The sequence below is a fragment of the Agrilus planipennis genome, unplaced genomic scaffold, assembly GCF_000699045.2.
Source record: "Agrilus planipennis isolate EAB-ADULT unplaced genomic scaffold, Apla_2.0 scaffold60, whole genome shotgun sequence".
Lineage (NCBI taxonomy): Eukaryota > Metazoa > Arthropoda > Insecta > Coleoptera > Buprestidae > Agrilus > Agrilus planipennis.
Window position 1 is genome coordinate 1,278,862 of NW_020438877.1, and position 13,796 is coordinate 1,292,657.

At 35.2% G+C, this 13,796-nt stretch overlaps 1 protein-coding gene across 2 annotated transcripts in view; it reads right to left on the minus strand.

Annotated features, from left to right (window-relative positions):
• Positions 1-3,825: 3,825 nt before the first annotated feature.
• The window catches only part of LOC108735963 (putative inorganic phosphate cotransporter), an 86,843-nt gene continuing 76,872 nt past the window's right edge, over positions 3,826-13,796 (minus strand). For both annotated transcript variants that reach the window (XM_018468205.1, XM_018468208.1), the window contains 6 exons: positions 11,093-11,335; positions 10,708-10,807; positions 10,454-10,642; positions 8,760-9,059; positions 7,568-7,806; positions 3,826-5,387 (listed from right to left, as the gene is read on the minus strand). In XM_018468205.1, the coding sequence (XP_018323707.1) occupies positions 5,217-5,387; positions 7,568-7,806; positions 8,760-9,059; positions 10,454-10,642; positions 10,708-10,807; positions 11,093-11,335 (1,242 nt within the window). In that variant the 3' untranslated portion in view covers positions 3,826-5,216. The remainder of the gene's footprint in view (positions 5,388-7,567; positions 7,807-8,759; positions 9,060-10,453; positions 10,643-10,707; positions 10,808-11,092; positions 11,336-13,796) is intronic.

The following is a 13,796-nucleotide window of genomic DNA, read 5'->3' on the forward strand; positions in this document are numbered from 1 at the left end:
ATATATCTATTATTATATTCGCCAATTTGGTCTCATTTTGTCCTCCATTGAAAATGAAAATTTTAGCTTTTTAATTTTCATAGTTGTTACTTAAATAGCGAAATTAATGTAATCTACAACTACGTATGCTGTTAAGTACAATACGCATTCATCGTTTTATCAGAACGGTTGCATGCTATCCAAGAAGTAAGTAAATACTCCTATGAGGTAATTTAATTAAATCTACTGTAAATTTTAAAATAAATCTCCTGCAAATAGTAATTTGGATGTCAACATAACATATCTATGTACCCATAGCGTATTTTTGAATTACTACGTATTTGTAGTTATCTTATTTAAATTATGCAATATGTTTTTCTTCATTTTATTTTAGGAATTCAAAGAAGCATTGAAGGCATTGAATTGTATCTCTGGTTTTACCCAATATTGGTACCTATTAAAAAATGCTAATAAATCAGATTAGCCAAAATTTTAAAACACATTTTAATGATGAGAATGAAAGCAATTTCATGAAATAAATTAAACACTAATTATTAAGTTTCACACGAATTTAATTAAGTAATAAAATGCTAAAATTGTATAGTAATACAGTACCTACCCTCAGTAAGTGATGATATGTATTATATACTGGTTTCATTTTATATACTGTAGCGCGCACGAGCGTGTTTGTGTGCGATCGGGCATACGTGTGTGTGAGCGGCTTATCGATCCGCCGACTAGCCGCGGGCGCCTTTCTTCATGTGCGCCATATCTGTAAACGTGTGTATCGTGCCTGCTTTCCGGGAAAGCAATTATACAGTTCAAAGAAGACGAGACTTTTCGGGACGGCTCGAGAAAGTTCCAGAAAGGACACAAAAGAGTATATAAAGGAAGAGACGATCGCCGAGAGAGTAGAGTGGAAATAAATTGACCGTTGCAGAAGTGAATTAAGAAATAAATTGACAGTGATAGAAGTGAGATAAATAGAACAGTGAATAGTACAGTAGTGTAAATAAATAGAATAATTATCTAAGTTTAGTAATAATGTAATAGTGTTTTTAAGTCCGTTAATAATAATTACTGTAAATAAATAGTTTTTGTCGTTGTGAGTCTTAAAAGTTAATTTGTTAAATCCACGAACATTACAATACTATAGATTTTTGAGAAGGAAATATATAAGGAGGCGAAGGAGACAATGGACACTGGGCGGCGCAAATGTAGGGGCTGCAAAAATGTTTTTTTTTTCTGTATTAGGTAGTCAGGTCCGCCTCACAGTAATGGGTTAATGCACATTCATCTGCTCGCCGCAACGGGGTCGCGCGTCCAGATCGCGGCCGTTTTGAGCCGCAGGTCCCTACGGAACCGTGCAGGTACCGCTGACGCAACTGCGGTTCTGTAGTACTCGTTTGTATATCGGTTGGTGCACACTTGCGGCAAATTGACACAAAAAAAGATGGCTGCCACTAGAACTTCTGAAGATTTGGATATAGAATTATCCATTGATACAGTAAAAGGATTCCCACAGATATGGTATATTTCCTCAGAAATATACCGTGAAAGAGTCAAAAAAGGTCTGCATGGATTAAAATCTGTGAACTGTTCTCCGAAAAATGAACCGCTACCCAAATACCTGCAATAATAGAACAGTATCGATTTGTTTTTAATTTTAGGCAACAAAAAGATGGAAAAATATCAAAGATAGCTATGCGAAAAATGTAAAACAGAAGACAAAATCTGGACAGGCGACTGATTCAGGACGGACATTCATATATGTACGACAATTATCCTTCCTCCAGAAAAGTATAGCCTCTTCAGAAACTCAATGCAGCCTCCACAAGAATGAAATGGAGTATGAAGAAAGGCGTTTAGAAGGAAGGCCATTAGAAGAAATATTCGAAGAACCAGGTTTCGAGCTGTCGTCAATTCGATGAACAGCAGCGGCCAAAACAAAGAAAAACTGGCAAAGGGACTCTTGAAGAAGCGTTAATAAATTTCATCAACACCCCTCCGCAAATCTCCCAACCACAACAGGTGGTTATCAATCCCGATCGGGCATTTTTTGAAAGTCTATTGCCTTCTGTTTCACATTTCACCGAAGACCAAAAGTTGGAATTTCGTTGCGAGATGTTGAGCACCATTAAAAGAATCAATGGGGTTATGTAGATTCTTAATTTGGTATTGTATGATCTTATCCTGTCAGAAACTTTTGGTGTTCATCATATGAAGCAACGCTCATTCAAAAATAGATGAAACATTTGTCGGAATTTTCCATTATTTCCGAAAACGACGTTAGAAATTTGCCCCTTGTAAGCCGTAAGTCTCATGTGTTTCTTTTCAATCAATTTGTACACCAAGGACGTAAAAACTGCACGCCTTTCCTTAATAAAAATTCTCCATCTTTCACTACTCAACTTGTCGCATTGACTGATTTTTATTAAAACCGAATGACACTGTATTAAATATATATTTTTATTATTTTTGCGGCGCGGCAACAAAACCGCAGAAATACCAGCAAGTATGCAGCAAACCCGCGGCGGCAAACTGCTGCGTATGCACCGTCACTTACACTCGAATCAAGACAACATTAGTTTATCTACTGGTCGCGAAAACCTTTAGTAATTTGTTAAAAGTGGAACATCGCTAACCGTTAACTGATCATTTGATACTATCTTCTATTTACTAGAAACAGTTACCAATTAATTTCTAAAATCTCAAACGATTCACTTTATGTTTATATAGTTGAGACTGAACACATGGAAAGTATCTACATTAAAAACTTAACCACAACTCGGACACGCGTTTTCCTAGCATTGTTACAACTTTCAGTGCAAGAGCCGTTGGGGTTACTTCATTTCTTAAGCCCTTAAGCCACTCCTGTCTGTGCGGCAGTTAATATTTTTTGAAGTGAAACTTCTTTGGGCTCGATGAGAGTAAAACCTCAAGGTCATGAAACGACACGTTTTGCAACGTTTTGTCTCGCGAAGCTATATGCTATGAGAATGGAAAGGCGCGCATGTGCATACGGGTATTACTGTCAGCTATTAGTGACTGGCATCTCATACATTATAGTATAATATTATTCGCTATACTATACTGCTAAAGTAATTTTTGGGTTATATGTGTGAAGTTATATTACAGTAAATGTTTATTTAGCAACAATAACTTTTAACAATTAATATTTATTTAAGAGTAAGTCTTATTATTTATTTATTCTAATTCCTTGTAGTTATTGATGGTTAACAGTTTCTTAAGAACTTGGAAAAATAAACGGAAGCGAAAAAAGTAGACCATTGTTTTGCTACTGAATTTTATAAAAACGTACCACCGATCATCGAGCGAGAACTAAACAAAAGTGTACAGTACCATTTGCAAAATTATTTAAACTGCCTCGTTAAAATTTAAGAATATGCTTTATTTAAAAGCATATTTAGCCAAAAATAATAACAAGTGAATTAACTTAACGCTCTACACATCTGTAAAGCTTTTGCTTTGTTTTTTTTTTGTTAATTTATATACATTTTTGTTTTAAGAAATTGCTAAACATTTTCGTCTAGTACTGTACAGTTCTAGCCGATCTTCTAAGACTGCCCATCGAGAGTTCTGTTCGTTCAAGCTTGTTCCAATTATTTCTGTCTTGTTCACGCCTAGTGTGTATTCTTTCTATCTTCGCGCAGATTTCTTCAAGGTCACAATTCTAACAAATTGAAATGGACTGTAATACTCCTAAGATGGACTTAAGATAAAATATGTTGGAAAACATAAATCTTGAAAATTCTCGTACTTTCCTTTTCACTTCTTTCACTGAGTTGCACCTGTTTGTCTTTTTTTTTATTTAAACAAAATTAAAACTAATTATATATTTATTAATCAGTCTTTGGTTACAGCACTGTACAGCGTTAAAACTACAGTACATCCATACAAACGTAAACATTTTACATGCTTATTAACAATTTAAATTAAGTAATTACATCTATTTACACAATCCTTACTATTAAACATAAATTTTGATGATTAATCCTGATGTTTGCATTGTGGTTCTCAATGTGTAATTTATATATCATAGGTGATAGATTTGTACGTGTACATAATAATTTGGGATAAGAACGAAAAGACGACATAATTTGTTGTTCTAAATAGAAAGAAGGTGATTCATAAAAATGAAAGTACAGAAGTCGTTCCAGTCGACAGATCAGGTATAAATATGTTTTTTTCTGTAAATAGATACTGCGATAATTGGGACTGGTTAAGTAACCGGGCGAATGGAGGGAGGGATACCAAAACCTTTCCCCTGCTAGAGGGAGGTGCGGAAACTGACTTTGAAAAATAAAAAGACCAAATTTTGACCCCATTCCATAAAGTGAGGAAATCAGAAAAACTTTTCTCCACCGTAATCGAACTTACGTAACCACATACCCCAGAATCTTTTAATTTAAATATTTTATTTTAATCTCCCCCTCCCTCTCCGGCCTGCTTCTCCTCTCGCATCCCTTTCATACCTCAATATATTATTTATGCATTAGAAAAAGCAAATTTTTTTGAAAACCCTTACATCTCGTCCGCCTCCGAACCAGTTTCTTCTATCTGTCGAAGGTTACTAAATTCAGTCCCTAAAATATAACCTTGTGAACCAAGGGAAGTGTTTAATTAAATTCGTGATTACTGAACAATTTGTTTTTCCAACTGATACGTTTATAACAGAGATTTTATATATCTTACTCATTTGTAATGAGTCAGAAGAGAAAACAAGTACTTTTATCTGCTAATTGCCCAAAAGTCTTTATAAATCAAACACATCTTTGGAATCTGGAATAGCTTCGATCGTTATATTTAATGCTATTATTTCAGTATGATTTCAACTTTCTTTAAATTTTCTTTGTCTCAGGAAGTTCTAAGTCGTTAGTTATTACCTGAGAAGGATTGCAAAAGATCTCTAAATGCTAATTTTGGTTTACTTACTAATATTCGCTGAGTAGCGTTTTCAGGTTTCTGATTTAATATTCCTAGTTAAATATTGTAGTAATGTTAAATTTTTAATAAGTGAATTCAATTACCAAAACCTGAATCTGATTTACTTGTCTTTACTCTTTGCCCATACTCGAAGTTGCATTTCTAAATGTTATCAAGTTTTGACTGCTGAATAAGCACAAAGAAGAAGTTGAGAACCTATAATGATTATTTGATATTCTTATCTTCAATTCGTGTTTCCATTTGATGTTTAAATTCCAAAAGCCAGCTTTCTATTTTTGTGACAGCGACTGTTCCCTTTTTGTACCTTTTTCAGTATCGTCGTTCTTTTTCTCATTCCACCACTGAATTTCGGCACTTCCGAGTATTACGTAAACGATGTTGGTGCTAATCGTCACAGCGAAAATCATCCAGAAAACTATCCGCCATTGTGAAAGTGTTTGCTGTTAAAGGAAACACATACATTTAAAAGAATAAAAAATTAATTTTAATTTAGGTATTATAAACCATTAAATGGTACCAAATTAATGAAAACAGTGCTCTCTTCTATCTATAATTAATTGAATGTAAACAACGGGGCGCCAAAGTTCAAAAGCATATACCTAAAAATTGTGGTTGTTTTTTAAAAAGTGCTGTTGGACCAACCAGACGTGGCCCCTCAGATTGTATGCCTACAGATTCGCATTGGACGATCGCTACTCTGTGTTAAGGTAAATCATTTAACTTCAGCTTCTCTTTGAGCTAAGAACTCAATGCCAGCTGGCCCGGTTGTAATTTATCATCATGAAAAAGGATAACCAACAACGGCGAGTTGAGTGATGAAATTACGGAAAAAAACGCATTTGACGAAAAAGGAAATGTTACTCTATCACGACAATGCGCCTGTTCATACACAATTATTGTAGTGGCCAAAATCAATGATTGAAAGTATGAATTACTTCCTCATGCACCCTATTCTCCAGATTTAACTCCCTCGGACTATTTTCTTTCTCCAAACTTGAAAAAATGACTCCATGATAAATGATTTACCAACGATGAAAAGTAGATTGCTATTTTCTTAGTAAAAACAAGTTAAAGAAACTATTGAATATTGCCGAGAATAGTGTATCGAGCTAAAAAGGGACTATGTTGAGAAATAACTAGCTTTTGCCAAATTTTTTGTTTTCTTTGTCAGGCCGATTAATTCTAGGCCCTCGTATATATCAATATTGTTACTGACCGCGGTGAGTACTTCATGAGAGGAGAGTGTTATGACTTCTGAAATCGAAGGCAAAACATCTGTGAAGATGAAAGAACGCAATTAGACGCTCAGATCTGCGTCGAAAAAGAAACATTTGAGTGTTTCATTCCCACTAGCAACTAATGCTTGTGGGGCAGGGCGGAAGGCCCTCTTCAGACTCCTTTCAGAAATCGTGGAAATGGGTGGGTGAGAAAGATGAGACGGACGAAATGAAGAGAGAAGAGAACGAAAGATTACCCTAGGTGATCCAAGGAAACCACAGAAAAACTCGGACCGAGGCAGACGGACTCGGAATAGAACTGACGTCCTCCCCAATGCTAAGCAATGGTCTAAACCTAGACCTCTAGGCCATGCCGCTCGGTCGATAAAAAACTTTTGGGTGTTTCATTTCCACCAGCCAGTAATGCTGGTGGGCGGGCAGTCCCTCCGGACTATGCCGGAAGGTAGGGCGGAAGGCCCTCTTCAGCCTGCTTTCAGGAATCGTGGGAATGGGTGGGTGGTAGTTCGGGTGAGAAAGTTGAGACGGACGAAATGAAGACAGAAGAGAAGGAAAGATTATCTGTGGAATATTACTGCCTCAGCATTTGCCTAAGTGATCCAAGGAAACCACAGAAAAACTTGGACCAATGCAGACGGACAGACCCGGAATCGAACCGGCGTCCTCCCGAATGCTAAGCAATGGTCTAGACCTCTAGGCCTTGCCGCTCGGTCGATGGTTCGGGCGAACATTTATAGAATTTTTCAGAGGTGGAGTATTACCCTCAATTATAACCAGCCAGATCGCAAATATCCGAAAAAGGAGGTATCGTCCCAAGAAAAAAAAAGAAGAAGAATGTGAAGGTTCTAATTAATATTTTCTCAGCGCTATCGACTTTTATTACTTGTGCCACGGTAAAGCGTAATTCGTATAATGGAAATTCAATTTGTTGTGAAAAGTTCTGACAAAATCACACAACCATATTTCGCGAACACTACAAAAAATTATAATTACGAAAGCTTCGGTGCAAACCAACCACTTTATTCACCACAGCGGCCCATTAGTCAGCGAGAAACGGTAAATTATGAAAAAAAATATTAAGGTGAACATTTTGATTTTATCGTACTCCAATTAAAACATTTACGATGATTAACTTAACACAAAAGAATTTTGTTATATCAAAAATACTGTAAAAAAGTATGATTCGTTTGAAAAACGGCGAAATCACAATAGAATTCCAAAAACTATCAGACAATTTTTGTCTATCTCTGTATATGTTCGAAATACTGAGTTGTAGTGTTTGAAGGGAACTTTTAACTTTACAGGATCACCTAGCACTATATTTAACTAATAAAGTGAAGAAAAGTTTCTGGAATGAGTAATAAAATATCATTGTAGGTACATACATCGGGAGTCAAGAGACCGATCAAATATGGCGTTACAATGCCACTTATAGCTCCTACACCATTTGTGATGGCCATCAGAACACCAGCAAAATTGGGAGAAAGATCTAATACATTCACTTTCATGCTGCAGTAGTAAGCACCCATAAAGCCCATACCAATGGTAAAGAAAGCCACCGTTAAAGTCCTGTTGCATCCTGCGTACGAAGCCAAAACCACGAATATCGCTGGTCCAGCAGAAGCTATAGTCGGAAAAAATGTGCATATTTAATAACTTTTAAGATTACGATTATTATTTACTAACAAATAAAGTCAAATTGATATTGAAGTACAGTAATATAGTAAATTGGTGGTCGAAACCTTAATTTTCTGTCTTGCTCTCTTCCGGAGTTAACGTGCCATTTTTGAAAATATCACCACTGTTATTTTAACGGAAAATACGTAATAGGTGACTCTAAATTAACAAAGAGAACTAAAAAAGACAATTAAAGTGAGGATGTCGGTAGAAAAATACTTGTGAACAAAACGATGAGCTGATGTTGTTGCATTTATTAATTCTCAAATTTTCGCCAATATTCTTGGCTTCCTCAGGAGATCACTAAGAAAATATATAATTAAGAAGTTTCCATTTTTGAAAACTATGGAAATAAAATATAAATATATAAAAATATCCGCGAATTTTGAGACCTCTTTGCCATTGGGCCCGCAGAACTTTTGTTCTATAAGAGATATGAAAGAAAGCCATCAATACTTTTTTTGCAAAATGGCATTGTGAAAAACATTTAATGAAACCTTTTTTCCATATCTTTCATATTTCGCAAGATAATCGAATTTGCAATGGTTTTTGCGGATTTCCCCCCCCCCCCCATGCCGGGCAAATAATTTTCATTTACATATTCTTGTTCCTGACGAAATTTCCGATAAAATGATCCGTGTTTTAATAATTTTCTCCATTATAAAGTACTCTTCAGTCATTTTCCTCATTTGACTGAACTATTATTTAAAAACAGCGATACATAAGTCATTTTAAATCTCGTTTAAAGAAATTGGAGACTGTGGTAAATGACCAATTAAACTAAAAAGAATTCGATTTGATAACGAAAAACGTGTCTGCAATAATCAATCTATAGTGGTAATTTAGGCGCTTCTCTTTTTAGGTTATGTAAGTACTAGACATCAAAAAAAATACACTCACCTATTGTAGTAAAGAATTTTCTAGATACTGCAACCGACATATAGCTTTTATTAACCACAAAATCGCATATCGTTCCGAAAACTAACGACAAGAGCCACATTACTAAATAAGGCAGGGCTGATAAAAGACCATTTTGTGAAACGCTAAAGTGTAAAACGCTTCTCATATAGGTAGGAAGGTCAGTAACCATAGCAAACAGAATCCAGTCGTGTCCAATCTGGCAAATAACTAGTCCCCATAATGGCACGGACCGTAGAATAGGCTTCCATGGAATTGGGAGCTTCTCTTTTGATACACCCTCTGGAATCATTGATAAAACAAGGACTTACTAAATTGGATTATTGAATTGTCATATACATATAATTGTAGCGACCAACATCAACAAAAACACTCTGTACATATATATTGTCGTTGTGTAAATATGTAAATCTTTTGTGTGTAAATATTTCTCAACATTATTTTTTGAAGATTGACCGCATGACTTCTGTACTTCGCTGTACTTCCTAATTACTATTTTATGAGGGGTTTCTTCGATAATTTGAGTTCAACAACTTAATTCTATATTTTCTATATTCGGAATTTTTCAAATCATATTCTCTTACTATTGGTTCCCTTTTTTTATCTACAACCCTTAGCTCCACCTATGTAATTTTCCTAAAGTATTCAAATTCAAAATTTTTCAGTTCTAAATCGGCCTTTGTTTACCTACTTTACTCTTGTTACTCTCTAACAGTGTCTAATAAATATTTGTTTTACCAAATTTTATTATTATCAAATCGAACACGCGTAGAACCAAATAATAATTGTAGAAAACTGGCAAAAGATAAGTGAAATTGTCGTACAGGCGGTCAATTTAAATTAAAACGTTTAATTAAGAGATGCTGGAGTTGCTCAGGTGTATTTTGGATAACCAGGATATTTAACTTAACTTTTTAATTTAAGATTGTTAATTTAATTCCGGTTGGAGCAAAAAAAAATGGATAAAAGTGCGTGGGTTTAAGTATCTATATTGAGATGTACAATTGGTTGCATACCCATACAGTAATCTAGAGAGGGGACATAACCCATAACTATTAAATTTTTAATGGTTTACCATTAAAGTATAAAATTATTGAAAAATATGTCAAAATTTAAATGTTAATGTTCGTTTCAGTAAGTCGCCCCTGTAAAGGCATCGTCAAACACTATGAAATACAACAGTCATTAAAGAGTAATATCCTCAGATTGCGACATGCCATGACTCCAGATTAATTATCTTGGAAACAGAAAGACACACTTCAGTTTAACATGATGATACAAAGAATATCTAAAAATATATGATAGGTGTGACGTTTGAGTTCTAAATTCGTAGAAGTCTGCGCATGACATCACCTTGTGAGGTTTGTATAGTGAGTTTCTAAATCTCTATCTGGACGTACGAAAGAGTGTTTGAACAGTCATGGTACTCATACAAACCATTGTCTCATACTAGGCGATGCGTTGTAGTTTTCTTTATTTTCTTATCAATTTAAATGATAAATTAGAACAAAAAGGATGAAAATGTAATAATTAATGAAACTATTGTCAGTTGAGTTTCGCTTAGCTATGTTTCGAAAATATGGTAGTATGTCATCATCTACGTATGTTAGTTAACCTGTTAGTTGTGGCATTTCATTGTGATCATGGTCAAAACGCTCACATAATAAATCACTTACCCAATTTATTGTCCAAGTACTTCTTTTCTTCGTCAGATATGAAAGGATGTTGACCAGGACTTGAGTATACAAGAACACAGTAGAGTACGAACCATATTACTCCTAAGCCGCCGAAAAAGTAAAATACCGTGGTCCAAGTTTCTGTTTTTTCGATTAATATTCCACTGAGAGCGTTACCAAATACCGATCCTGAAATGAATTATTGTTAATTTCTATATAAGTCATTTCCTTTGACAATAAATTGATATTCTCACCCAACTGACTGCCGGCAAAAATAAGAGATCCCAGTCGACCTCGTTCTTCAAGAGGAACCCATTTGGCAATGAGTGCTGTAAGTGCTGGAAATGTGACACCCTGAAAGAAATACAGAATTACAAAATTGTGGCTGTTATTCCATCCTCATCATCATGACTTCGTCAATCCTAAGACTGGTTGGACACGCACCTATACTCTTTCCTATCCTGAGCTAAAATTTGCATTTCCGTAAAACTAGAACAACCCTATCCTATCCAATCCATCCTTAACTATTTGCAAATAGTAATCTAATTTAGATCTACCTCTACTCCTCTTAACTCCTGTTACCCCAAAAGACTTTTATTTTATAATTCAGTGAATAGATTCAAGTAACTAGGTACTTACTTCTCCTAATCCAACACATACTCTTGCAATAATGAGCCATTGCCAACCTCCTGCCAACGTAATTAGTGGTGTAAAGAGTGTGAAAAGAGCAGTTATGAGCATGCCTATCCCTAGAGTTTGTTTGGCTCCAAATTTCTCTGTCAGGAAGGCACCAGGTATGTGAGTGGCAACGTAGCCCCAATAAAATGCACTTAAAATTAACCCCTGCGTTGCTTCATTCCAGTCAAAAAGTAAATCGGGATTCTATAAAAAAGAAAATAGTATCTATCAATTGTGTTAGAGACACAACTTGAATATGCATCTGAATTAAAATAAGGTTTGAGTAGTCATTAGTCAAACATTGGTAGATACAGATAATTATATTGATGGCAGCGGTTCAGTTTCATCATAAATACAGTACTGTTGCTTGCTTATACTTTTCCTTTACTGACTCACACAATGTGAAATTGCGCTTTATTTAGGGCATCAAAGAAATGCAGGCGGAATTCACCAGAGATTTTAAATCTAGAAATCAATAATCCAGATTCAATGATTTGTTTCATGAAAGAATTTTACTCTACACTTTCTCTACGTGGTAATTAGAAGAAAAATCGTAGAAACTTTAAGATCTGTTTTTGTTTGCGAATAATTTCTCTGCAACTGTAATCATGCATTGTTAGCGAAGTTACTTTTAACAAGTCAAAAACAAATTTGAAAACCAGTAGGTTCTTCAGGCTTCAGGCCTCAGCCGTATAACGAAATAGTGTTACAGTCCATTTCAATTTGTTAGAATTGTGACCTTGAAGAAATCTGCGCGAAGATAGAAAGAATACACACTAGGTGTGAGCAAGACAGAAATAGTTGGAACAAGCTTGAACGAGCAGAGCTCTCGATGGGCTGTCTTAGGAGATCGGCTAGAACTGTACAGTACTAGACGAAAATGTTAAGCAATTTCTTAAAATGTATATAAATTAACAATAGAAAACAAATAGAACGTTAAGTTAATTCACTTGTTATTATTTTTGGCTAAATGTGCTTTTAAATAAAGCATATTCTTAAATTTTAACGAGGCAGTTTAAATAATTTTGCAAATGGTACTGTACACTTTTGTCTAGTTCTCGTTAGATGATGGGTGGAGAAATGAACTCCGCAGACAAATATGATTGAATTTGGAATTATGCTACGGCGCATCCTAATAAAGGGAAGGGGCATATCTCTAACTTCATGAAACGAACAGTAAGTACGTGTTTGGGGAAGCACTTTCTAACACTGGCCGATCATTTTCTAGAGCTCGACGTACTCTAATTCATCAATTCGCAATTTTTCTTTTCTACTGAACCCATTCTGACTCACCCTTTTAAACCCCATCTCGATAAAGCAGTAAACTGATAAAAGTTTTATGTTTAAAAATAAGACCCCAGTCACCTTACTGTGTACATGCTGAACTCAAAGCTTTATTGTACGTATATATTTAAAATGTACATTTCTACTAATAATAGCAAGTGTCAATTAAAAGTGGGTGCAATGTCCGTCAATTTGAATTTGCTTTTATTGTAGATGTAAACAGAAAAGCTCGCCTGTAATCTATAAGGCGATACAAATCGAAACAGGAACCTCCTCAATGACTGCAGCGTATTCATCTTTAATCGTAAGTTCAATCCAAAGGTCATTCAAATTTGAATCATTCGACTTGAATTTTTGTTTTAGATAGGATCAATTCTTAATATAAAACAAATTCTCAGACGCCAAATTTGTTTTTTATCGTATTTTGTCTTTTGCTGTAAACATACGTAGTTGTGGTTATTCACTTTAAGGACTTGCCGATGTTGAGTTTATCGAATATATCCATTGAATAAGCCATTTTCATTATCCATTTCTCGACATGCATTATAGTTCGACATGACATACGTACGTAAAAATTGGTTGCCCAATTCTTGTTCCATATTCTGTGCGTAAAAGAGATGATTTATGCTCACTTGCCATATCTTCAGATGCTTTTTTAAAAAGCCTTGATTGCAATGCATCTGTTACTAATGGCATTCAATAGCTACATTTAATTGATTAATAGATTGCGATAAATATCTAAATAAATAAATGAGTCACACTGCTTTGTATACGCGCATATTAAATAAACGTACAAAATAACCGAGAAAATGGAAACGAACCAATATACAATTGTGTCCAATTTATTGTACGAGGGTGGATTGATAAGTTTCCGGCCTGACCAAGAAAAACAAGGTTTTTAAAAATTTTTTTTTTTTATTTCTCAACATAATCTCCTCCAAGGCTGATACATTTCTCATAGCGGTGTTCCAGTCTATTAATGCCATCTCTATAGACTGATTCGTCAAGCTCCTCAAAATAACCATTTACAGCTTCGATTACTTCTTCATTGTCCGCAAATCTCTTACCGCCAAGCCATTTTTTGAGATTAGGGAACAGAAAATAGTCACTCGGGGCTAGGTCTGGAGAGTAAGGAGGGTGCGGCATCAATTCAAACTTTAGATCGTTGATTTTAGCCGTCGCAACGATTGACGTGTGCGCTGGTGCGTTATCGTGATGAAACAAGATTTTTTTCTTCGCCAGATGAGGTCGTTTAATTTTCACCTCGTGGCTCAAACGTTGCAATAAGTCTGCGTAGTATTGACCAGTGATAGTATTACCCTTTGCAAGGTAATCAATGTATATAATACCTCTTGCATCCCAAAAAACAGTAGCCATAACC